Raw genomic sequence first — 26,940 nt, forward strand, 5'->3', positions numbered from 1 at the left:
AGCTTGAAACCATCCAGCACTGAAAAAGCCACAAGGCTAGCATTCTTTGGTTTTTTTTCTTCCCTAACCCCTGCCCTAGTATACGAAGTTTGGGTGGGTTTGTTTTTTTGGTGTTTTGTTGTTTTTTTTTTTTTTTTTTTGTGTCTGAACGTAGCTTTGGCGACTCTTTTTCCTGCTTTGCAGAAGCTGCAGCAGGCAGACGCCGGCCCGTCTCCACCTGCCGAACTCCCCTTCTGTGGTTCCTCCCCCGGCCTTCCCCCTCACATGCCGGGTCTCAGAAGGCCTGGCCCGATTGCCGGAGTCTCTCCTTCGCGGGGGGACAGAGCTGTCAGCCCACACTGCTGTGCACTGCCCAACACCTCCTCGCTGTGTCCCTGCTGCCAGCTCGGTGCCTGGACGAGCTGCTGCTGCTGCTGCTGTGTTATGCTGGGAAGCTACACCAGATTACCGCTTCCATCCAAATGAAAGGAAATCCCTGCTGTGTGTAGGCCTACACCTACACACACAGCAGAACAACTCATGAGGAGGGGAAAATCAATTGCCTATCTGCTGGCTAAATGCACACCTGCCCTGCGGAATCCGGCAGCGCTGAATTTAGGAAGGCAGTGTGAAAGGAAGGAGGACACAGGATTTTTCAAACAGGGTATCAGAGTTTTGTCTGCGCCTCGTCCGATTAAACCCAGGCTGCCGCCTCCAGCCCGGCCCCGCGCTGAGGCTGCCGTTCGGCCAAGAGACGCGGCCCCGACGGAGCAGGGAGGAACAGCCCCGCCCCTGGCAGGCACACGGCTCCCGGAGGCTTTGCAAGGGCCGTGCCCGCGCCGGGGCACTCCCGCGTGGAGGGGCTGGGATAGGGCAGGAGCCGGGACATGGACACGTACAGGGCAGGAGCCGGGACAGGAACACGGACACGGAGAGGGATCGCAGGGCCCCTCTGGGGACGTGACCGGCACGGGCCCAGCATACGCTCCGCCGCCGCCTCGGCTGCTTCCGGGGCGGGGCCGCCGCTTTCCCGCCAATGGGAGCGCGCGGCGGCGGCGGCGGGGGCTGCGGGGGCGGGGCTGGGCGGGAAGCGTCGCGAGAGCGGGGGCGGGGCGGAGCGGGGCGGGGCCGGAGGGGGCGGGGCCCGCGGCGGCTGGGGCTGGGGCGGGGGCGGCGGCTCCGGTCGGGCGCTCTGGGGCCGCTGCGCTGCGGGGCCATGGCCGCGGGTGGCGGGCGCTGAGGAGGCGGCGTTGGTCACAGCCACAGCCACAGGTACGGAGCGCCCGCTCTTCTTCCCACCCCCTGCAGCCGCTCGCCCGCGGGCCGCCCTGCTGGGGAGCGCGGGCGCAGGGCGGGGCGCCGCCGGCGGCCTGTCACTCGGGGCTCGCTGCCACTGGTCGCCCGGGGGCTCCCGGGGAAGCGCATCCTGCGCCGCCCTTCCCGGGAAAGGATCCCCTGGGGCAGCGCAGCTCCCGCGGCCCCGCCGGTCACCCGGGGCGAGGCCGAGGCCCCCTGGACGGCAGCGCGGGGTGACACGAGGGGCGCAGGGGGCAACGCAGCGCTTCGGCTCCAGGAGCGAGAGCGCAGGGTTCGCTATCGCACGGCCCTCGGTGTCCCCCTGGGCCGGGTCTGTCCGTCCGCATCTCCGGTGGGGACTGACTGACTCGTGCGGGTGCAGCCGTAGGGGGGCACGGAGGCTCCGTGAGTTTGCGTTCCCTCCTGCGTTGTTGGGGTTGTGGTCGGTGCGCAGGGGTTAAGTAAGTTCAGCCTGTTCTGGACATTTCGCTGTAGAAGTGTCTCCTCGCCCTCCCGCCCTCCCGCCGCATGTCCTCCTCCCAGTTCCTCTTCTCCCTCAAGGGAGGAGGAACAAGGAGCGTTCCTCCTTTGCTTTCTTGGCTCTTTTGAGGGGCTATCTTTGGCTCTCTTATTACAACCGAAGTACTTTTCTCTGGTTTCCAAAAGAAATCCAATATGCAAAAGGGAAAAAAATGGGGGAACTGTAGATCTGAACTGTATTTAAAGATACAGCCTTCTCCTCTCTGATGTATTGCCAGAGTGAGATGGGGAGGTAAAAAATCCCACTTACATTGTATCTGGAAAAGATCAGTGATACTGAAATAAATGGTAACAATGCTCGAAATTTATCCAGGTTACATTTGGAAGAGTCTTACATGGCTTCATGTTTGTGAGATTATTTCAGAATCGTACAGTTAGACTTTAGTGGTAGATACCACCTATATTTAATTAATCCTTGAGAACTAAACAAGGTATTCTCTGGTGAAATTTTCTCTAGGTGGGAATAAGTTTTATTGAGAAAGTGCTGTAGCTTAGAAAATAACAGCCCCTCTTGGTGTGGTTCTGTTATGTACAAAATACACAACAGACTGAAGCAGAGAAACTTAAAGTTGATTGCATAAGCCACAGAATCCAGACCAGTGGATATGTCTAATACATCAAGTAACATTTTTTTCCCAGGAAGTGTTTGAGAGTTGAGACCCAGGACTGGGGGGAAACTTTGGGTGATGACTAGCTAGTAGTGATCTAGGAGAAGAAAATGATTGAGTCTTTTGAAATTGCTGCTTCTGTATGACAGAAATACAATGAAAGAGAATTAAAACTAAGCAAGAAAAAGAGGACCCAGCCTGTCATTATTGTTTACCATAAATGATGTATTTTGCTTTTGATGTGTTGTGCTCCTGTGGGTGGCTGTGGTTAAGACAACTTGTGTTTCATTCCTGGACTTTTTCAAGACTGCTGACCTGATCAGTGAAACTGATAAATCATTAGAAATGAGAAATGGAGGAGGATCCATTAGACTATTCTGCCTGTGTTGTCAGTGTAGTCTTGCTTAATTTGATTTTTAGTAGCAATTGTTTTGCAAGGTTATAAATACACATGCAGGAAAACCAGGGAATTAGGCCGAACCAATATGGATTTTAAAAAGGAAGGTTCTGCTTGACCAATGTGATCTTCTATGACAAAGTAACCCACTTAGATGAGGGAAAGGCTGTGGATGGTGTCTGTCTTGACTTCAGTAAAGAGTTTGACACCATCTCCCACAGCATCCTGGTAGGAAACCTGGCTGCTCATGGCTTGGATAAAAAGTTTATCCACTCTTCTGTGGATAAAAAGCTGGGTGTCTGGATGTCTGGGCCCAGGGAGTGGTGGTGAATGGAGCTAAACCCTCCTGGAGGCCAGTCACTAGTGGTGTCCCCAGGGGTCTGTTCTGGGACAAGTCCTGTTTAACATCTTTACTGATGATCTGGACGTGGGGATTGGGTGCACCCTCAGTAAATTTGGTGACAGCACCAAGTTGGATGGGAGTGTTGATCTGATTGAGAGTAGGAGGGCTCTACATGGAGACCTGGACAGGCTGGATCAGTGGGCTGAGGTCAGTGTATGACGTTCAGCAAGGCTGAGTGCTGGGTTTGCACTTGGGTCACAGCAACCCCACTCCATGCTGCAGGCTGGGGAAAGAGTGGCTGTAAAGCTGTTTGGTAGAAAGGGGCTTGAGTTCTGGTTGACAGCAGCTGAACATGAGCCAGGGTGTGCCCAGGGGCCCAAGAAGGCCAGTGGCATTCTGGCCTATATCAGCAATAGTGTGGCCAAAAGGAGCAGGGCAGGGATTGTGCCCCTGTACTTAGCACTGGTGCAGCCACATTTTGCATCCTGTGTTTGGCTTTGGGCCCTCAGTTCCATAAGGACATTAAGACACTGGAGCACATCTAGAGAAGGGCAACAAGGCTTGTAAAAGGTAGAACACATCTTATGAGGAGTGTCTCAGGGTGCTTAGCCTGGATTAGAGGAGACATGGGGGAAATCTCATCACTCTCTGTAACCACCTGAAGCAAGGGTGTAGAGAGGTGGGGGCCAGACTCTTCTGCCATGCCTGCAGTGAGAGGACCGGAGGGAATGGGTGATTGGACTAGATAATCATGCAGGCCTCTTCCAACCTTGATGATTTTGTGATTCTAAAAGAGTGTTTTCTTAAGGATTTTTAAATTTCATATTTTGAATGAATCATTCAAAGCTCAGTGTTTCACTAAGCCTGGCTTTTGCAAATCATCATCAGAGTTCTCTAGGCTGACTCAGGTCTGTGTGCTGAAGACAAAAAAAAATTAGTACTTTTTCTTTAAAAGAAAGATGTCTATTTTTGCTCTAGTACTACTAAAAACCCCTCATTTTTAAAACATAATATAGATTTACTATTGTCATTGGCTAGAACCTTTTATTTGAAATTTAATTTTAATAATGCCATATTACATATATTTTAAGTTTATTCAAGTTTGTCATAACCTGTATGTGTTTAACATAGGTGTGCACATCCACATATGCCTCTGCAGCAATTTAAGATATTTACTCAGGACATTTACAGAAAAAAGATAACGTTTGTTTTTTTTTCTGCCAGCTAAGGTTTGTCAATACACATTGACTTAAAGTAAATTTAGGCATGGGATAGACTTACACAAAGAGATTAAATCCATGGCAAATTTCCTGTTGGATTCTCTTAAGCTGATTATTTAATTTTTGCTTCTTACATATATTCAAACAAGGATACATGCACATGGAAAAGCTAGCTAAATGCTTATTACATGCTCTGATGAGAAGAGTGTTCTTCAGCACATCTCTGGAAAACTGGGTTTATACATTTATAGAGTTCTTTGGGCTAGAAGGGGCCTTTAAAGCCCATCTTGTCCAATTACCCTGCAGAGAGCAGGGACATCTATAGCTAGATCAGGTTGCTCAGAGCTCTGCCCAGCCAGACCTTGAATGTTTCCAGGGATGGGGCACCGACAGTCAGTGGCTCACCACCTTCATTGTAGAAGATTTCTTGTATCTAATCTAAACCTACCCTCCTGTAATTTAAAGCTATTCCTCCTTGTTCTATTACAACAGGTGTTGCTAAAAAGTTCATCCCTGTCATTCCTATAAGCCCCAGTTAAACATTGAAAGGCTTCTGTAAGGTCTTCCCAGAGCTTTCTCTTGGCTGAACTACTCCCACTCTTCCATCCTGTCTTCATAGCAGAGGTGCTCCATCCCTCTGATCGTTTTTGTGACCCTGCTTTGGACCTGCTCCAGCAGGTCCATGTATTTCCTGTGCTGAGGACCACAGAGCTGGATGCAGCACTGCAGGTGCATCACCCTGCTGGCTCCTCCTGCAGCCCAGGATGTGGCTGGCTTTTTGGGTTGCACTCGCACGTTGCTGGGTCATGTCCATCTTCTTGTCCACCACCACCCCCAAGTCATTCTTCTCAGGGCTGTTCTTAATCAGTTCATTCTACAGCTTGTATCGACACTGGAAATTTTCCCAGCCCAGGTACAGGACCTTGAGTGTTGTCTTGTTGAACTTGATGAATTTCATATGGATCCACTGCTTGAGCTTATCCACGTCCTTCTGGATAATATCCCATCCCCCAGGAACGTCAACCACACCACTCAGCTTGGTGTCATCTGCAAGTTTGCTGAGGGTGCCCTCGGTTCACTTGGTCTGTGTCATTAATGAAGATACAAAATAACACTGGTCCTGCTGTGAACTGCTGCAGGACACCACTTGGCACCAGTGTCCATCTGGACACTGAATTGTTGACTACTCTTTTCTGGATGGGTCCATCCAACCAGCTTCTTATCCACTGAACATTCCACCCGTCAAATCCATGTCTCTCCTATTTGGAGAGAAGGATGGAGGATTGTGTCAATAGCCTTATGGATGTCCAGATAGAGGACATCTGTAGCTCGTTCCTTGTCCCCTGATGCAATCACCCCATCATAGAAGGCAGCCAGGCTGGTCAGGCAGGACTTGCCCTTGGTGACACTGTGCTGGCTGTCCTGAATCACTTCCCTGTCTCCACGTGTCTTAGCACAGCTTCTAGGAGCATCCGTTCCATGATCTTCTCAGGCACAGAGAAGATCTGAGGTGACACCAACAGGTCAGTAGTTCCCAGGATCTGCCTTTCTGCCCTTTGTTAAGGTGGATACAATGTTTCCCATTTTCCAGCCATGACTTTTCAGATATAATGGAGTGACTTGGTAACTAGATCAGCCAGTTCTCTCAGAACTCTAGGATGTGTCTCCACAGGTCATATAGACTTATGTATGTTCAGGTTCCTCAGGTGGTTGCATACCTGATCTTCTCTTTGCTCCTCCAGTCCATCCTCTGGAGAGGTGTGGGAAGAAAGGTTGCCAGTGAAGACTGAGGCAAAAAAGTTGTGGAGTACCTCAGTTATCTCATCTGTTGTTACTAGTTTGCCAGTTGTGTTCATTGGTGGGAGTGCATTTTCTTTGACCTTCCATTTCTCTCTGACATACCTGTAGAAGCCCTTCTTATTCTTTGCATCCCTTGCCAAGTTCAGCCTCAGCCTCACCTTGGCCTTCTACCCTCATCCCTGCAAAACTAGGCAGTGTCCTTGTACTCTTCCCAGAATACCTGTCCCTGCTTCTGCTGCCTGTTCATCTCCTTCTTGCCCTTTAGTTTGAGCTCTGCTGCTCTTAGTTTGGTCTCAACTCAGCAGTGCCAGTCCCATGCCTTCCTTTCCTGATTTCTTACACCCAGGGATTGGTATCTCTTCAGCTTTATGGAAAGTGTTCTTAAGGACCTGCCAGCTCTGTCCTTCTCTCACATCCCTGAGGACAGTTTCCTGGGAAGCTTATGGATTTAGCTCCTTGAGCAGCCAGAAGTGTGCTGTTCCAAAATTTAGGATCCTGAACGGACTCTTTCCCTGTTCCATGTCCCTCAGGGCTGCAAACACCACCAATGTGTGACTCCTGTGGCCCAGGCTTTCACCAATCTGGTTGCCATGGATTAGATCACTTAGGTTGGTGACTAACAGGTCCCATGTTGCATCCCTTCTGGTCAAGATTGTCTTATTATGTGTCTTAAGAAGCTATCCTCCATGCATTCCAGGAGTCTCCTCCTAAAATAGCTTTCTGTGCTACTTTTTCAGTAGAATTTAGGGTGGTTGAAGGCCTCCAGCAGGAGAAGAGTCTTTGAGCATGATGCCTCCTGTAGCTGGATCAGGAAGGCTTCCCTGGATCAACCACCAGGTTGACTTAATACTTTGTTTTGTTTCTTTTGCCAATATGCTTTCAGCCTGCTTGTAGCTGTTCTTCAGAGACAGCTCTTCACACTCTTTCCATTTCTTACTGTAGAGAGCAACATTCAGCCACTCCTTCCTAGCCTGTGCCTTCTTTATTAACAGCCTGTAGCCGTCCACAGCCACACTCCAGCTGTGGGATTTTTCCCTCCAAGTTTCAGCAATGGCAGGTAAGTTGTAGCTTCCTAGCAGCACAGAGGCTTCCAACTGCTCTTGTGTATTGCCCATGCTGTGTGCATTTAAGGTGATGCAACTTGCTAAAAAGTGAAAGATGGTACGGGTGTTCAGTAATTAGTTGTGTGATCAATTTTTCCCTTTTTTTTTGGTGTCTGACAATAGTTACTCAGTAACAGGAAAGTCCTGTTCCTCTTGTATCTGATGCTTTTGCCATCGATTCCCCTTTTTTGAGTAAACAATAGGAGGAAGTTAAATTTAATAGTAAAATTCAATATCCAGAAGTAAAAGCAATTTTAAACAGTAGGTTTTATTTATACAAATGAGCTACTTCCAGGCTGCTTTATTGTCAGTGCTTTCACTTCCTTTTCAGTTAGTGCTAATGTTTGTGTACTGCTCACATGATTGAACCATTGTTGTATTGAAAATGGATAATGATTTTACATATTAAAAAGAATATGGTTTTGCTGCATTGTTGGACAAGTGGGACTCTTCAGATTTCTCTGAAGTGCATGACAGAGAGCAGAAATGCTGTAGGTGGTATAATATAGGTGTATATATTAGGACCTGTATTATTCAAGTCCTGAAGGACAGGTTGCAGAGAAGATAAAACATTGTGGGGTTATGGTGATAAACCTTTATGTTTTCTGCCCAGGATTTTTCAGTCTTCATACTGTGATTTACGAGTCTGTTCATTTCATAGGTAGGGGACCCTACAGGTTGATGTTCAGGTCTCCAGAGCAGATGACACAGGAAAATACTTAACCTGAAGGCAGTTTACAGTGTAACTGTGAACTGCCATACCTGAGTAAACACTGCAGCACCCAGCAAGGTTAAAAGGTCATCTCCATGGCGTGCTATGCTGGGCTTTGTTAAAATTGCTGCAAGGAGGGATCCATCCAAAAATGTCGAGCTGAAGTATCTGTGTGAAAACCCATCTTTTTCTGTAGATGGCTTTTTCTTAGATAAAGGAGTGTCTAAGAGTATTTCCCCAATATGCTTTGGATTTTTACTGGACTAGCCATTTAAGATAGAGCAATTGGGACAGGTGAAGTGGATATCTTTTTATTGCCCGATACTGTTGTGTGGATTTTTTTATTTTAGACACGTGAGTTTTAGCAGAATCATTGTTGTGTTTAGTCTTCTATCCATAGTTTACTGTGAAATTAATTTGTATTTATTATACTTACATATTATATCTGTAATCTGTGGATCATGCACCTGACTGCTTCATGTAATTGTCTGAAGTTTCCAAACTTTAAATATTTAGTGGAGAGAAGCTGTGTCTAGAGATGAAAATGTTTCAGTTTATTTGCCTAAGTGTAACTCTTTTCTAAGATTCTAGCAAGTTCATCTTTATAAAGGAAAGCAGAAATCAAAGTGAAATGTATTCACATTGTACCTAATAATAATCTCGTAGCTACAGATGTACCTAATAATAATCTCTTGCTATTTTATTCTTGAAGAAGTTTTACTTTTAGAGGTGCTGGTGTGGAGAAAGGTAGTTACTTGATGACACTACTGATCTTCATATTTAAGTGACTTATGCTCAAGACCAAACCCATATAAAACTTTATTTCCCATATAAAGGTTAAATACGTGCTTGAGATGAGATTGACAAAACCGGTCTGGTCAGTTGTGTGAAGACCCATACTCTGATATCGTGGTGTTTACTTTCTTTATCTTTGCAGTAATTTTTACATGCACTTGCTCCTTGCCTCATTTATTTTATATAGTGTAGGAGTTCTTTTTCCTGTTTGAAATGTGTGACCATGGGAAAAGATGAAGTATTAAAACTTCCATAGAACTTAAAAGCTCACCACATGCTTTCTGTCCTTAATGCTCTATATTTATTGCCTATTTTGGTGGATGCAAAGATGAATGAAACAAACTGGATCCATTGCTGCTGGTTAAAGAGGGAAACTTGAAAAAATACCTTCATAGCTGTTTTTTTTATTTTCTTCTTGTTAGAATTAGACTTAGGATAAATAAGGACAGCTGATTAGAGCAGAAACTCCTGTGACCTACTCAGTTGAGAGTGCTGGTAAATGCATGTAGTCTGCTGTGTTTTGCCATCAGAGCCTGGGCTGCCCAGAGCAGAACCAGGGAAGGAGAGTGGTGATCCATGTTAGCCTGTAGTAGCCCAGGGTGACAGACATGGCTGGGCCCGTTGGCTGCCACAGTGGGTGGGTTGTGCATTTGCCTCCCGAGACTGTTAAAGGGTGGTTGCAGTGCGTTGTATTGTACAGGAACCCACTGAAAAACCTGCCAGCATATGAGCGACAGTGAATCAAAATTTAATGTAGTGTTCCTCCCCACCCCCAGTGCAGCCTTGAAATTCCAGTTAAAGAAAAACAGTGAACCTTACTGCTAAGTGTCTGCATTCTGCATTTCATGCCTGATTTTGAAGGTCATTAAGGCAGTACTTTTTTAAAGGCAGCTGTCAGTATGGATGGTGTGCTGTTTAATCTTCAAATGCTTTTTAATTGTTTTTATTGGGTCTTGTTTTGTCTACTTGCATTTTTAGAGTGGATGTGAACTAAATGGGTATATTTATCCATTAGTATATATATATCAAGTATAAATTTAGTATAAATATTAATATTTAGTATAAATATTAGCGTATATATAAAGTTTATACTAAATATAAATAATATTTAGTATAAATATTAGCGTATATATAAATTAATCAAATATAAATGTTTTTTGCAGGCATTTTTGAGCTGACATCTGTCATTGAATACCAAGATTGGTAAGATCATGGACACGTACGCCAGGGCTCAGGGCAATCACATGAAATCAAGAATATCAGTTGAAAAGGTAATTATCTGTATTTAAATAAAAAAAGTATTTCTGAGCTTTTCCATGTAATAATGAAGCAAGTGAACTGGTTTATTTGTTTTGTTTTTTTTTGGTGGGTTTTTTTTAATATGTTTTAATTTTGATTGTTTGATGTTTCAAGGAGACAAAGAAATTGCTTTTGCTCTGCATTCTGGTGTATTTAGTGTAATTGAACTGAGAGACAGCATCATTTAAGGAAATGCTTTTGTCTTTCAAGATGATGTGATAAAATTGTGATGTATTAATTTCCTGGAATTCACCTTGTTTATTAGAATATAGCTTTTATTTTAGAGCAGATTTTTTGAGTTTATATGTAATAATTTAAAATACGACTGCATAGTCTTATTGAATTCTATGAAGCCTGTTTCAGGGCTTACTTGTAATATCCTTAGATCTTGGTTCCTGTCTGGTTTCTCCTTGTTTTTGCATGAACATTTAGGAAATGCCTTGGTGAAAAAGAAAATATATCTAGCACTTACAAAAAATATTAGGGGGGATTTCTAATATTGAATTAAGTTTATTTATTGTTTAAAATTTTGTCACTTCAACTTGGAGAACATAAATACTGTTCCTAAAATTTTTTTGCAACCTCTATAAGCACTTAATAAAGTGAAAGTTGCAGTTTATCCTGAAGGAAGAAATTTATTTATCTAATCGTATTTCTCCAGGTAGTTGAACACAGATGAGTAATTTTCTAGGTCTTCTTTGGCTATTAATACCTTCCTTATTTGCAAGTTGCTGCAACAGTAAGAGGAGAAATTGAGCAAGGAAGTGTCCTATCACATGAAAATTACATTATTTTATTTCAGGAGCAGATTTTATTGTTTTAAAGAAACAGTGTCTGTGGTATATGTCCTGTTTGTGATGGCAGAGGGAAGGTGCTGTAAGACAGCGAGGCTGGTAGTCAGTTGTTCCAGGTCCTGACATGGAATGTTAACTGCCATCTCTTAAGCAGTTTCTAATTATGGGTGATAATCTTTCACTTTAAGACATGTGGTATAAAACCTTGAATTTTAATGGTTTTTGAGGACTCTCCAGCTCAAATAGAGATCTTCAACTACAGTGAAGTAATTTTGCATCGTTAACCTTAACATAAACTTACTTTTAAAAGACTTTTAAAGTCTGCCCTTTATTTGTTTTTCTGTTTCAATTTACTAAACAAAACAAATACCACCCTCCCTGCCCCACCAGGTTCTTAGACCTGTGTGTTACAGAAGCATCTCCCTAGTAATGACAGTGACCAGTGATTCCTCACTGATTCTAGTAGTTGCTTAAAATATTACTGCTGTGAAGTGCTTCATCAATTGCTATTAAGCATTCCGGACTGTGTGGTTCTAGAAACATTAATTCAACCCTTCCTGCAGAATTCTGCATCTTCCTGCAGCCAGACTCCATTGTTTTGATCTCTGGCTGCCTCCTCTTGATGTTTACCTGTGAGGTGTCTATTTAGATTATGGTGTGGAACTTCCATTCTCTTAGAGCCAGACAGTAGGGTGGTCAGAACTGCACTGTATTTCACCTTCTGTTGATTTACAGAAGACTGCACTCTGATTCCTGTCCTCTTCGTAATGCTTTGTCACAGCTAACAGGAATTGTTGCAGTAGTAGCTCTTAAAAGTCAGTGCACAGTTATGGTGTGCATATTTAAAGCCTTAGTTTCTATTTTTACAAAATTACCTCAGAATATTCAGTCCCTTTAAATCTTAGAGCAGATGAAATCAGGAAGAGCTGCTTTGTTATTTAAGAGCAGAGGAAGTGTGACTGTCCAGCACTGCACTTCATTTCTCTGGAGATTGTGGCATCATAAAGGTTGTTTGAAATATTAGAAAGCAGTTGCTTTATGAAACATTTCATGAGACCAAATATCTCCTCCAGTGTACTGTGATGGATTTGTTGATAATGATGTCTCTATTTGCTGGAATAATGCAAATCTTTGAATTGCTTAGCTGAGCTCGAGGTGTGACAAGAATTTCCACTGTTCATGTCTGAACACCTTGACAGTATTTTTGGTTTTCCCCTGGCAAAACTTAGTGAATTTGAAATCTGTGCTTGTGAATAAAATAGGATTTCTGGCAAGAATTTATGTGAGGAAAGAATACTAAGTCCTAGAGGCCTACCAAGTAGAGCTTTACAGATTGCTTGGGTGTTCTTTGCCCATATTTTGATGTACACTGGAAGTGTAGTATTTACAAAAAAAAATTATTGCATTGAAGATGACCTCTTGTCCTTACCTAAACTGAGCTGATAGTCTTGAGAGCTTGCTAGTTTTCAGTTTTTAATGTGGTTGTGTCTTCTAGTTCAGGATTGTGAGAGAACTTGCATCACTGTCTGTTGGATAGAAGGATTTCTCTGAAATTCAGGGTCCAGTCCTCTGCTGTCACAAGCACAATTTTGATAATGATAAGAATATCAAAAGCTTACTAAATATAGCCTCTCAGTTAATGAGGGCTTTAAAACACCTTCACCCAAACCTACTGCTTTTGTCTTTTTGAACCACACTGCAGTAATAACTAAGACTTTAAAATTTCAGGCTGAAGCTACTCACAGCAAATTTTTATCTGTTTGCTTATGGATATCCTTATTTTTCTGCTTGAATAATTTCTATTCCTTTGCTGATGTTCACCTTTCTTATTTTTTTACAATTGGTGATCTTTTAGCCTTGGTTTTTGGAAACTGTGTAAACTAAGGTTTTAGTCTGCTTCTGTATGAAAGCCTCTGCATTCCAGTGATTATCCTCCATAGTCCTAGTTTCTCTGCTTGTTATGAGTTAATCTTCTTTTTACATGTGGATAATACTGTATGTGCAATTACACAGGATGTCCTTCTCAGTGACTCTGATGTCAGTTCTTTCACTAAAGGATGCATGTTTGCTGTTTTCAGTGCAGTATCATATAGACCATTCATTCATTGCTATGCCATGATCAAGAAATCAATTAAGGTATTTTATTTCCCAGCTTGTGAATTTTGAAGAAGTTGCTTACTGACCTATATCAACTCTTCTCAAAACCCTCCTTTTATTATCTCCATCCAGGCAAAGTCTTCATTTCCAAAACTAACTCTTTTAGGTAATTCTGTCTTTGGTTTTGTTAATGCTTCATATATTTAGGTGATCTACAGAAGTCGAGATAGATGGGATTTTTTCTTCTGTGTATGTAGTGTGCTGTTAATTTCCATATGGTTATTATTTTCACATTCTGAGGTTTTTTTATATTCATTAATATGATCTGAAAAACACGTCACTTCACTCCTCCTCATTTTAGCTATGGATATTTTATCTCCTCAGTTGTATAGTTCCACCATGGGCTACCAGAACTGCATATAGTCTTGAATGCTGGTCCTTCCAGACCTTAGGGAGATTTTTCCAGTTGTTTCATCTTTCTTCTCCCACTTCAACTTTATATTCTCCAAAATGTTGAATTGTCCTTCACCTCAGTAGTTCCTCATACCATGCTCTGGTTCTTAGTTACCCATTCTGCCTTTCAGATGTTGAACTAGGGAAAGGTACTTGTATATAAATGAGGTGTGTGTAACAGTTTGCAGCTTTAGAAAAGCCAACTAGAGAATAACAATGATCCCTTCAGTGCTCAAACTGGAGCACTGTTGGCTTGCAGAAAATTAGCAAGTCATGTCATATGAATTTCTTTTTTCCCTAATTACTATTTTGAATGTTGTGACTGATTAAATTATTATAAAAGCTGAAAATGAGACATTTCAACATGCTTGTTTGGCTTCAAAAATTACTTTTGTACAAGATGAATGAAGGAATTACCAGGGAACAGTCTTTGAGCAACAATTGGTATTGCAGCCTCCTGTAAATTTGGAAGATCCAGAGAATCAGAGAAAGGCACTCATAGCATTCTTAGGAAAGTACAAAGTGGGAGCAAATTGTAGCTAAACATGTAGGGGCAAGGGAATAGATAAAAGTGGAAATTAGGTGAGCACTTCATTAATTTATTTCAAATGACCCAATAACTGCCTAAAATACTTTATGAAATAGTTCAGCTGTTACTTTTCTATAAAAGTTACTGTTTTGACTTCTTTGGTGTCACTTGACCTTGGCTGTCAGTGTGGCAGTCTGAGCCTTGTTGGCTAGTATTCTGAAAGGCATTTTGGCAGTTTCAAAGATCCTGAAGTTCTGTTTTGCTTTTGTCTGTTCATTCTAGAAGTGCTTTCCTAATTTTGTGTTGCCATGAGCATAACCACGATGACACTGGCCCCCTGAATTTGGCTTTTGACATAGTAGCATTTGGCTTTCAACACAGTAGCATTTGATGCTGCTTTTTATACAGAGAAAAATTAAAATCTTTATTGAGGTTTACCTGTAATATGTAAAATCACTTTTTACTATAAAGGGATTGTTTTTGTTGTGGGAGTACCAGAAATTCTCTGTCCACATTTGGCTATCTAGCACTTCTGCTGTTGTTTGAGAAGCTAGGCGAATTTGAAATACTTCGTCGTAAGTTGGACATGCTGATTTCTCATGTCATTTTTTAACAGGGCAGTCTTATAGAGAATAATTATTGGGTTAATAATTTTTAACCATCTGATGTTCCTATTTGTCTTCTTAACCTTACAATTTGGTAGAGAAGATGAAAATTTTAAATTAAAATAAGAGATTGCTTCCTAAAAACTTCCTAAAAACAATTCAGATGATGCTTTCTTTTTTACAAGCTGAGCGAACTAGTTTTAGTTGTTACGTAGTCTTATTTGCCTTCCTAGTGTTGGTTCTTTTGTTCTGCTATGCTTTGTTACACTGGAATAGTCTTGGATTCTTCAGCCTTTTTTAGCCATCCCTGGGTGCTTGCATGTCACCATAAGCGTAATTACAAGAAATGTTACAAGAAGTTTTTACATGGGATTTAGTTACAGTTGTTTTATATTCTTCATGGAATGGGAAAGAGTGTATGTGGATTTTCTTGGGAGTTTTAGTTAGTTTGTTTGTTTTCTTCTCCTCTGACTTCTGAAGCCACTCCACTACTTCTCCTGGCTAAAATTGCTTTTCATCCTATTTAGGGAAAAGATGATGGAAAAGTTCCATATAGAGGCTACAATGCAAGCAATAGATGGGATTTGAATTTCTTCTTAGATTCATCTGTTCTTTTTTTCCGTGTGTTCACATCTTTCCTTTTTTTTTAAAATACAGAATGTCAAACTCTTTTGGAATAAAAGTATTGCTTGAAGAAAATGTACCTGCTTCAGCTTCATGTCCTGAAGTAAATTCAAACTTCAAACCTGGTGATTTATGTACAAAATAATTTGAAATAGTAATCAGAATAGCAAAACTTGTGGGGAGCAGAGAACAGATGGATGGACCACTTATCTGAAACTGAACATGTATTTTTTCTTAAATTTTTTTTCTTTTTTTTCAGAGTTTTGGTGAAAGTATCCTGCAATCTATGAAGTCACTGCTACACAGCAGGAAAGAATTATGCAATGTATCAGCAGAGGAATGCTTAAATCAGGAAGAGCAAGATCATTTTATTGAGGTTTGCCATAATATTCCCACTTATATATATTTTGTGGCTGTGGTAGAAAGCAATGTCTCTTGAAGCAGTATGGAGAGCTGCAGGACAATAAATAGGAACAATGCTGCAAGTTACTGCCTTAAAATCTATTCTCCTATTGTCATTCTTGAATTTAGTCACTGAAGTCCTAAAAAGGCTGTAACATTTCAAGGTGACATTTCTCTGCTTTGGAGGATTTGTGAAACTAGAAAAACCAGGGTTTGTAAATAGATGATTTGGGTGTACTGCATTTGTGAGCACTGCTGTGATTACGGTTGTGTAGATGATACCCTAACAAAGTAGCAGAACACTTTGATTGAGGTCTGAAGATTAAAGCTGAAGCCTCAGAATTGCAGGTCTAGACTTATTTTATGTGATTATGAATGGTCTGAAAGCTGGACAAGGTCTGGATGAAGTAGACCTGAGAGGATGTGGGACTATCTAGGTAAATCTGAAGCTGTAAGGAGGAATTACTAGAACTATTTGAGTTACGAGGCTAACAGCTACTTCCCCAAAGGGAAAAGAAAAAAGTAAAAGCAATGTATACCATGTATCTTGTGTTATGGGTTTTACAAGACTTCTAATTAGTAGTGGACAGATCTGACAAGGAGCTTAGAGAAGGAGAGGCTGACCTGAACAGGCCATGCAGAGAAGCTGAGATAGGGAGAGCTGAAGCAAAGACAACTGAGGAAGTGATTAGGGGAGACTGATAATTGCATAAGCAGTAGCAAGAGGCAGATTGATGAGTTAGGGTTGCTTGGATAACACCAGAGGTTGTGTAACTGAATGGATACAGTCAGGGGTTTAGACATTTGGGAAGCAGGCAAGAAACTGAATTTGTGAAGGATGAAAGCTGTGACAGATTAAGGTAAGGAGGAAGAGCTATGCAGCGGAGGTGTGAGCAAAACCTCATCTTTATCTGATCAAGCAGACCATGCTTTACAATCGATGAAGGTTTTTTTGTCTTGTAGAAAATACCTGACAAATAGCTGGGAACATGTTTTATATGCCTGCAGTGATGGTCCCTGTGGAGAAAGATAGTTGACTATATTTAGTTACCTTTTGCGATCAAGCAATTAGGAGTCCTCTGGTTGAAATGGAAGAGGGTCAATATCCTGTCACAGAACAGGTATTTTTTTTCTTATGAAAATACAGGAAAAAGATACTTATATGGAAGATGATGTTAGAAGAACTCAGACTTGAGAAAACCAGAATTTAGGTCTTCCTGTACCATTTCCTTTGTAGCCATGGCTTAAGATAGCCTTCGAATACAGTGTCTCATACACTTGTTTTTAGTTTAAAGACAGGACTTGTGTTACTGATGACCTTTTTGTTTCCTTGGCCTACTCAAACAACTTTTGAACTGATATATTCTGACATGTTCAAGGTATTAAAAGGTGATATTTTTTTTTCTTTGAAAGCTATTGTTTGACCACAATAAAGAGATCCAGATTAGCCTTGTCATCAAGACAAAAACAGACAGATTCAGTAGTGGTCTCTTTGACAGCTGTCTGCTCATTTCACAGTGTAATGTTGCCCTTCATTTGTGTGAAGCTATGACTCCTGCTCACTGCCCTGTCTCTCACAATGAGTTATCCCATGGGAGAAGATAAGGGTTGGAATCATTATCTTGAGGAAGAGGAAGGGGCATGTAAGAAGACAAAAAACAAACACCCGTTAAAGAAAACAAAGCAAAACTGCCAAAAAATCCCAAACAGCAACAAACTCTAGAGCTTCTCAAAATGTTCTTCAGAGAACTAGTTTTTTTTCCCAAGTAGCTTAAATTGTTTGATATTTTGCCCCTTCTGTGGAGTAATTCAGTTAATATTGTGCTGATAGAAGTTCATACTGTACAGATAAAAAATGTAGAAGTTGAAGAATGTCTTGCAGATGTTGTGCAGATGAATTGTGTAGGAGTTGAAGAGAAGGTGTAGGAGTTGAAGAGTAACGTTGCTCAAACAGGATTGTTTCACAGTTAACACAGTGAATTCAGTGCTGCAGATGTGTAATTTGTATGGAGCTATTTGGAATGCTGTGGTGAAGCATTATTTTCTTTATGATCTTGTCATACCTGACATAAGGATAAGTGGATTTAAGCAGGAAGATATTAACTGGAAGAATAAGATCTTTTTTCCAGCATGAAACCCTATGAAATAAACAAGACAGAATTTTTCATAGTATGATTTCAGTTGAAAATAAAATTTGGGGTTTCTTTTTTTACTCACACTTTGAAAGGACAAATTCGAAGCACAAATAGTTCAAAATAGTTCAAAATAGTTCAAAATAGAACTCTGGCCATTTCTTTTTTGTAGCTTTTACAGAGCTCTTTTTCCTCACTTACAGAATTTCTGTGTATGTACAAGCAGGTAGCTGAACCAGTAATAATATATCAATATAAATATAGTGATATTCTTTGGATTAACTGGAGTAGCTGCTGCAAATTTCTGAGTTATGGTTTAAAAATCAGTCTATTGCATAGTGCTCTGAAAAAAATGGAAAGCATATAAAACTAAATTTCAAACATCAGTGGAAGATGTATTTAGTCTCTGTGCTTTATTCTGTATCTACAAAATGGAAGCAAAGCTTATTTTCTGACAGCCTTGTTTTGAAAATAAATGTCTTGATTTTTTTTTTTTTTTGAGTATGCAGATGGCCTCTGGATTTGTTGTTAGGGAAATAATAAATGAAAACTAAGGAAATCTGATGTATGAAGCAGAGTTTGAGCAATGACTGACTCGCTTCAGTCTGTTTGTTTTGAATGGTACAAAACACCTGTAGACAGAAAAGAGGGACAAGATGTGGTAAAATATCTCACTTGTCCACAAGCACAAAAAACTGAGGTAAAACTGTTATTTCTGGCATACTTTAGGTTCCTGAGTCTGACAAGACCTTTTTTTTTTTTTTTGATCGGTTGAATATTTTAATTCTTTTATCTTAGGGTTTGTTTACTTGGCAATGGCATGCAAACATGTGGCTTAAGTAATCTGTTGTGTTTTGGCCTCAGGCTAATCAATTTACATGGTAAATTGCATAATGGCATTATGCTTTATTCAGTATATCCAAATGTATAACAATTTATCAGCATGGACAGATTTCAGACTGAAACTGTTTTATACGTGCCCAGCCTGAAGCAAGGACGGATAAGCACTGATCTCTGCAAAATCATCTTTATTTTAACAGATGTAATGAGGCATGTATGTGCTGCTCTGTATATACCAGCCACTAGAATAATTCCTGTGTAGTGAGTTTGAAATTTTGTGTATGCTCTTCAGTCTGATCTGACCTTTCTCAGTCAAATAGTATAGCATTACCATTCTTTATGTATGACTGTGTGCTGCTCTTTGAGTAAGCTGTGCTGCCCTAAGGTATTGGTTTTGTGGCAGTAGAATGAAGCTTTAACTTAAAGTCTGCTGAATTTTAAACTATTAAATATCTGCAGGAAACTAAAAAAAGTACTGTACTTCACTGTACTCTTGTATTTATTTTACAGATTACATTTATAGGTTTTGCAGAAGGGATGGGAACTGCTCACTTGCAGGTACAGTATCTATCTATCTATATTGGAAAATTTCTTAGTAGCACCTAGATTTTTAGATGGAGGAAATGTGGTGTTTAATAAATCGAATATATGTATCTTAAGTATTTAGAAGCCTAAGTTTCAAATGTCATTGAAAGGTTGAAAATAATTATTTTAATATGATAATCAGTGTTTTATATATATTTACAATGTTACCTGGGCAGTCTTTGTATTAGCATGCTCTAGAACAACTTAAATACAGTGCAGGGGGATGTTTGGGTGGGAAGGGCCTCAGTTGCTTGTGGTTTTTGTGGGCGCTTTTTTTTGGTTTGGGTTTTGTTGTTGGTGTTAAAAATTGTGTGTATCAGTATTTTGGTTTGTTATCTTATCCTTAGTTGAGTTGTGCTTATGGATATGGTGCAGTTGCATGTGTGAAACTAAATTGAACTTTACTGATCTGACTTCCAGCTGTGAATTGCTGAGGGGGGTTTAGAAGTCAGTATTGTGGTTATGCCTTAAGATGTAGTTCTGGAGATTTAGATATATAGATATATATATATAAAGGAAATATTATTTTAAAAGGTGGAGTGTAGCAAACTAAGAGAGTTATGATGTGCAATTTTCATAAATTACAGATTTAGCCTTCCTGTGCAATTTACATATCAGTATAATTCATAACATACATGTTCACAGTAAAATTCCATGTTTCTACTCTTCTAGATCTTAGTAGACATTGCTTGTAATAGTTTCCTGATGTTTTAAAATGTAAAACAGAAACTTTAAATCCATTTGTGTTCCATATTAGATCAATGTTGCTAATTCTTCAAATTACAATACTAGACATTATTTCAAGTATGGGTAAGAACTGTTTGATCATTTAGAGTTAGATGGAATGTAGGGGAAGTTGAACAGAACAGGTTTATGGAGATTTGCTTTGAACCATAGGGATCAGTAGTGTTTGGACTGTTGGAAAAAAATTGGAACTCTTTCGTAGGCCTCTTCTGTATTAGATAAATCTAAAGGTTGTCCAAAGTCATTTTAAAGAAGTGCCTTGCTCATGTTTTTGTGATAGGGAGCTGGAATACTGTTCCAATGAAGCACACAAAGATCATGTAGGGAGAGATCCATTGAGAACCATCATTAGCTGAGGTCAATGTAGTTGGGTATTTTGTAGGATGTGCAGCTGCTTTTCAGCACTTTCAAGATTCTGCTTTATGACTTTTAAGCATCCTCCAAGTATGAACTGAATTAAATCTTGTTTACACAAGCTTTACATCACAGTTTGAGAGAGTAAGTGAGGGACAGAGTAAGAAATAGGGAAGAAAAGAAAAACTTTACCAGAATTAGCTGCTGTTAGGATTTAGGGGAGGTATGAAATCAACCCCATTGTCATTTGCCTGCTCTTTTTTTGATTTTATATTCTCAATGTTTTTTATTTAAATTCAGGAGATATCAACTGTTTCTGTAGAGCTTCCAGATGTTCTGAAATCTCTCCAGTTGCGCAAACTAAAAGAAAATGAGGCTGTGTTTCTAAAAGACGTAAAGAAAAGCTTGGCAAAACCTTATGTCATGAAACATCAGGTAAAATTTTTGTGTCTTCTTGTATGTCAGAAGCATTACATTTTGCCTTCTGAAGAGTTTAGCCTTATTACACCCTGTCTTGCTTTTGGTTTTGGGCCATCTTAAACACAGTAGTATTAATATTATATTTCTGTTGTTTCATGAAAATTAACTGTGTTGTATTGTTTACAGAAAATACTTAACAAATATTTAATTATGGTGCTGATCCTGTGCTTCTGGTAGGCTATAGTCCCTTTCACTGGCAATTTGGGAAGAATATGAAATTCGTCAACTTAACTATCTCTGCTCTGCTCAGATAGCTTTCATCTTCAGCAGACTTTTTTGTTGAAACAGAGGTGCCCAACATTAAGGGAATGTCTGGTGTTCATAAAACTCAGTGATCGCTTTTCTTAAAAAAAATTATAAATGCTGTTAATGACAAAATTTCTATTATTTTTATTTCTATATTGTTCCTATTACTACCATGCTAATTAAATGCTTTCCAATTACAAACATTGCATATAAGATTAAAGGTACCTCGAAGAAACAGATATCCTGTAAACTGAAATATTATATGGCATAAACATGCTCTGAAATATTGTGTTCCTCCACAAATTTTTATCATGAATTCTTTAATAGCTTCTTGGATACATGTAATCGTGGTTGTGTTACATTATTGCAGTGATTTATTCAGAATGCAGACCTTACAAAAATGAAGAGGTCATTCTAGCTGTCACTCTACACAAACTGTTGAATTCATTTCCTTGTATTTAAAATATTTTAAAATTATTTGCTCTTCATAAAAATGGATTGAATGAATCCCTTAAAGATTGCTGTGTTTGTTTTCTTGTTGCTCTCTTTTTCTAGAATCAGCTTCCTGAAGTGTTTTGTGTGATGAGACTGTCTCCTTCATTCCCAAGGATCAAAGCTGATTATATATTCACCTTGCTAAGCAAGTATACTGCAGGCATAAGGTATGCAGTGGAAATCAACTCTTCACAAAAACATCAAACAGAGACCACCCATGGAGAAGATGATGACACCAATCAGTCAGTTTCTTCAATTGAGGATGATTTTGTCACTGCTTTTGAACACTTAGAGGAAGACGAACCTTCAAAGATACCAAGTGCTGGTAAGTTCTTGCACACTTGTAGAAGTTGGTATTTGAAATTTAGGCTGTTAGGATTTAATAAAAAAGTAAATGTAAATAAATTGTAATTTATTTTTACATTAATCATGCTTTGTAAAGGGATATTATGCAATTGAAAAATTATTTTTTTGCTCTTTTCGCAGCAGTTTTCCAACTCATGGACAAAAGATTCTAATCTCAGTGTCAGATGGATATCAAATAAAATCTTGTTCTACTTTATCTGCTAAAAGATACATTAATTTGTCAGTGATTAGATTTGTATAATAGGATTTAAAGAAAATGAAAGATTGCTTTAATCATGAAAGATGAGCTAGCATTTTGCAACAATAGTAAACCCAGAAGTTGCCATTAAATAATCTGTTCAGTTTGCTGTAGTTCTGTGGAAATTCGTGGTTTTGAAGCAATCTCTTTTTACCTTTTTTATTTTTTGTTCAGGTACATGCAGCTTTTCTTCTCAAAACCATCGAGATGCTGCTTCACAGACTGTCCCTGCTCAATGTTTAGAAGCTGTTGACTCAAAGATTGTTGTGGGTTCTGCACGTCGAAAATCATCTGCCAGATGTTCTACTTTGATAGATATTTTGGGACTTAAGGAGCGGTCCTCAGTAAAGAATTCAGTTACAACCTCAATTTCTGATCCCTGGATACAAAGGAGTTTCTATAAGCCATATAATCCTTCTGATCAAGGTGTTAATTTTTTACGTAAAACATTGTTTTCTTCCTCTCCAGCTGAATCCTCTGAATCAGATTGCTCCAGCCCAAGCCCCATCATCTTCTTAGATGAAGAAGGGTATCAAAAAAGCTTGAAGGCAAAACTTCAGCTGCCAAAAATTCCAGTAGTAAAAGATGGTATAGAGGATTCAGACTCAGAAGTGAGCGAATTTTTTGATAGTTTTGATCAGTTTGATGAGCTGGAACAAACCTTGGAAAACTCCTGTAAAATTATTAGGGATCCCATCCTAGGGAATCCTGCCCAGAAAAGGAGGACTGCACATGAAAAATTGTCTTCTGCAAGCATTGCAATGAACCCTCAGAAATTCAAGTTTGATCGTCCCACTCTGCCAGCCAATGTAAAGAAGCCAACTCCTCGTAAGCCGGAGTCACCGTACAGCAGCATCTTCGAGGTCCCGGATTCCCCTCGCCCCGTTAGAACATCAGGGGAGGAGAATGGAGGCTTCTTCAGCCCCATTAGAACATCAGCCTTCAGCCCCCTGGGGAGCTGCGGTTCCTCTGAATGCCTGTGTCGAATTAATTTTGGCAGAGAGGGGACAGGTCAAAGTCACCGTGGTGCAGCCTATAACAGCTACTCAGCATATGCTGACAGTGTTTCATGTGAAATACTGGGTTCTGTTCTTTTTTCTGAGTCCTCGTCAGAACAAACGTGTGCAGAGAATGATTCAAAACACAAAAGGGTGACTTTAAAAGAGAAGAGGCGGCAAGCTACAGATCTCAAAATGAAAACTAGTAAGGAACCAGAGAAGCAAACAAAATCTAAACATAAGTCACTAATGATAAGAGACAGCATTCAAAAGTTTGCAACTGAATTGGTTGAAAAAAGTTTTGGCAGTGCATTTAAGGACCTCCAAAAAGGTGTTTCTTCATGCACAAATGCACTTTGCCATTTGGCTGCTAGGTTAACTTCTTCAGTCTTTCAAATGGCTTTTTATGAGATTGGAAGACGTAGAGCAATCTCACTGAAGGAGCGTGCCATTAATGGCATAGCAAATTTTTTGGTGAGCGAAGCTATAACCGGTGCTTTGAAAGAATTGCGTCAGGTAAAGAAACAAATATTTAACAACACTGTTGCACGGTTTGCAGCAGATCTCGCTGAAGAACTTGTGTTTGAAGGAATCATGGAAGTATGCCAGTTTTCATATCCATCAACACCTACTGCACAGTCCTCATCATTTGATTATGAAAACAAAGTGGTAAGATCCTATGCCCGAGATTTGTCTGAATCTGTCATTCAGGAGGCATTTATTGAACTATCTCAGGTTGATGTGACCTTCACAACACAAGCAGCCATTAGTGTTTCCATGGACAATATCAAATATGTAAGTGCAGAAAGTATGTTAGAGTCAACACAGACTTCCACAGTTTCTCCTAATTTTAATGATAGGGTAGCACAAAAGCCAATCCAAGACTCCAAGAAGGAATATACAGTACAGCAGGCTCTATTTTGTACCTCTGGTGTTGTGAGTTCAATACCTGTGCCCTTAGCTGGAAGAGCCCTTTGTCAGCAGCAGGCTTCCTCTGATGCTTACAAAGTGAAAGTATCCACTGTTCCAAATGCTGAGGACAGTACAAAAATATTCAAAGACTCCACTCATCCATTTTTCTCAAGCAGAACGAGAGAGGAGGAAGTTGCTTCTTTCAGAAATATTTATCTAACTTCGGATCACAGTCAAAGTACGGAAAGTACTCCATCCCTCTTCTGTAACCAGAACGATACCAAACTAACAAACAACAGATCTGGAATGAACAATAATTCAGAATTAACAAGTGGGTCAAAAGGCATTAATACTTTCTCTGGAACTATGGTAGATATGATAGTAAATGAAGCTTATGAAACCATAACTTCATCTAGGGTAACAAAAGCAGTAGAAGAGTATTCAGATTTTTTAACAAGAAGAGTAATAGATAAAAAACCTAATGTGCAAGGTACTGGTGAAGACACTCCCAAGAGCATGTTTGCAGATCATTTGGCCAAATATGTCATAAAACAATCTGTGGAAGAAAGTAAAACTGTGTTATGCAACACCAGTGAGAATTTAACATGTAATGTGAGCTCACAGGCTTACAGAGATACCAATCGAAAAGAACAATGTGTGATAAAGAAGCAAGAGGCTGAGAAACAAAGTAATGTTTCTATAATTGTGGAACAACAACAGTTGCCTTTGAATAATCCATGTAAATTTCTTACTCCAACTCATTCTGTTCAGTGTATTTTAGAATCTAAAGATTGTTGGCAAGAACAAAAAGGAAACAATTTTTCTTCAAAATCACCACCGCCTTGTTCCACTGTGACTTTTGCTAGGCATGTTCTAGAGGACTGTACTGACACAGGAAGCTGTTCAATAACATGCTTAAACAAGCCTTCCAAAAAAAGTGATACCCAGAAACCATCAGCAGGAGCTTTGAATTACAGGCAGACTGATTGTTTTCTGCATGCAAATAGCTTGCCTTCAGAGATGTTTGGCAGTGAAGGTGCTTTGCAGATGGAAGAAAAATCAAGCCTGAAACATGGGAATACCTGTTTAATGCCCGACACACCCCCACCAACTCCTCTAGTACCATGCCAAGGTAGTTCTGAAAGGAATCTAAGAAAACTGTCCAAGAAACTCAAGGGAGAATTAGCAAAGGAATTTGCACCTGCAACACCACCTTCTACACCCTACAATCCATCCGCTGCTGATTCATCTGAAACTGAACATGACTCTTTGGAAAATGAGGAATTTATGCTGAAACTCATGTGGTCGCTTTCTGAAGAAGTGGAAAGTAGTGAAGATGAAGATCATTCTGAAGTGCCTGTTGAGAAAGGGGAGCATTCGGCCAAAACAATTCAGTATGCAGATAGCCTAGCTAGCCACATAATTTCAGTAGCGACTGAAATGGCTGCTTCCCATTTAGGTGATAAAACTAACGAAAGAGAAGCTGGCAGGCAGGCCCAGTTAGGGATGCAAAAGAAAAGATGTAGATATACTGCATTTGTAAGTATCCCAGAAGAGACATGTAATTCCTTGTGGAATTATGCAGGTGATATGGCAGGAAAAGTCATCAATGAGGCCAAGAAAGTAGTGAAATCAAGGCATTGCAAGCTGTTGAGGTTGAAGCGGGTTAACTGCCAGGTGGATTGCTTTTATGTGAGTAAAGGCGATAAAGATGGTAATTCAAAAGAATGGTGTGGCCCAGTACAGGACCAGTGGCTGGGGGAGAGAGATTCATGTGGGCTTCCCTTACCACAGGGTTCAGGCATGACAGGTTTGACATCCAAGTACCCAAGCTGTGAAAGTGTGACTGACGAGTACGCAGATCATGTTATCCGCATTCTGAAAAGAGAAGGAGGTAACACCGAGCTGCTGGTGGATCAGTATGCCAGCAGACTTGCTTACAGGTCTATCAAATCAGGCTTGCAGCAAGCTGCTAGAAAAACCAAACTCAGATACAGCAGAAAAACATTTCCTGGGCAAAATGCACAGGTAAATGGTAAGCTGGAGCTGACCAAAGCAGGGAATAAAGATGCAGTACAGCAAGTGAAAAGCAGCATTCATCGCTGTGAAGGTCAAATGTTTGAGAGGAGTGTCTGCACACAGAGAACGGAATGTACAGAGTTGTTACATTTTTCTGAATCCCTTGCTCACAGTATCACTTGTGATGTCAGGAAGAAACTGAAAATGTCGGGAACATGTTTGCCGAAGTCTCTCACAGATTCCTGTCTGTATAAAAAGACTGAGTTTGATGAAGTCACAGGGGATCTCATTAAAACAAGGTTTTCTAGAACTTTTCTTCCTTTCTCCCCAGATCATAAACTCTATCATAGTACAGGTAATATAAATGAAAATGGCTACAGTGAAGGTATAATTCAAGCTATAGAACAATATGCTAGGAAAGTAGCAGATGATACTCTAGAAATGAGTTTAGAGTCAGCTGTTCTCCATGTGGCTGAAAGCAGAAAAAATGGGGATAAGCTCTCGCACACTGAGAAACTGTCTCCTTTTCCTGGAACTGTCTGTAGATGCTGCAGTATGAAGGAACATCGGTACTGTACAGAAAGTATGTCCCATCATCCACCTGCACAAGGATCCTGCATTCCAGTGAGGCATTTTCTTCATTCTGGATTGGGTGGTGCCTGTCAAAATTCAAGAGTGTTTCAGCTCGATATTCCCAAAATTCACGTTGATGTAGAGCAGAGGACAGTGTTTGCTGACAAGGGGGCTACTGCAGCCGTAGAGAAAGCAGAAAGAGAGCTGAGTTACACAAGTCTGACAGCTGACAGTGGTATTGGACAAGATGGAGTCAGTTTTGCTGAAAGCCTTACTACTGAAATAATGACATCCGCTATGACTAATATTGGTCAGGCAGTTACCATAAGGTAATATTAATTTTCTCTTATTGTTGCATTTTT

The 26,940-nt window shown here is 40.4% G+C and overlaps 1 protein-coding gene across 5 annotated transcripts in view; it reads left to right on the plus strand.

Moving 5' to 3' along the window:
- The first annotated feature begins 1,136 nt into the window (after nucleotides 1–1,136).
- AKAP11 (A-kinase anchoring protein 11) overlaps nucleotides 1,137–26,940 on the plus strand; it is a 44,127-nt gene continuing 18,323 nt past the window's right edge. For 2 of the 5 annotated variants that reach the window (XM_077173662.1, XM_077173664.1), the window contains exons 1-7: nucleotides 1,137–1,251; nucleotides 9,957–10,064; nucleotides 15,454–15,570; nucleotides 19,079–19,126; nucleotides 20,552–20,686; nucleotides 21,533–21,797; nucleotides 22,251–26,907. In XM_077173662.1, coding sequence (XP_077029777.1) covers nucleotides 10,005–10,064; nucleotides 15,454–15,570; nucleotides 19,079–19,126; nucleotides 20,552–20,686; nucleotides 21,533–21,797; nucleotides 22,251–26,907 — 5,282 coding nt within the window. In that variant the 5' untranslated portion in view covers nucleotides 1,137–1,251; nucleotides 9,957–10,004. The remainder of the gene's footprint in view (nucleotides 1,252–9,956; nucleotides 10,065–15,453; nucleotides 15,571–19,078; nucleotides 19,127–20,551; nucleotides 20,687–21,532; nucleotides 21,798–22,250; nucleotides 26,908–26,940) is intronic. The other 3 variants (XM_054654907.2, XM_077173663.1, XM_077173661.1) reach the window with 2 other exon arrangements.

This window comes from Agelaius phoeniceus, chromosome 2, assembly GCF_051311805.1.
Source record: "Agelaius phoeniceus isolate bAgePho1 chromosome 2, bAgePho1.hap1, whole genome shotgun sequence".
Classification (NCBI taxonomy): domain Eukaryota; kingdom Metazoa; phylum Chordata; class Aves; order Passeriformes; family Icteridae; genus Agelaius; species Agelaius phoeniceus.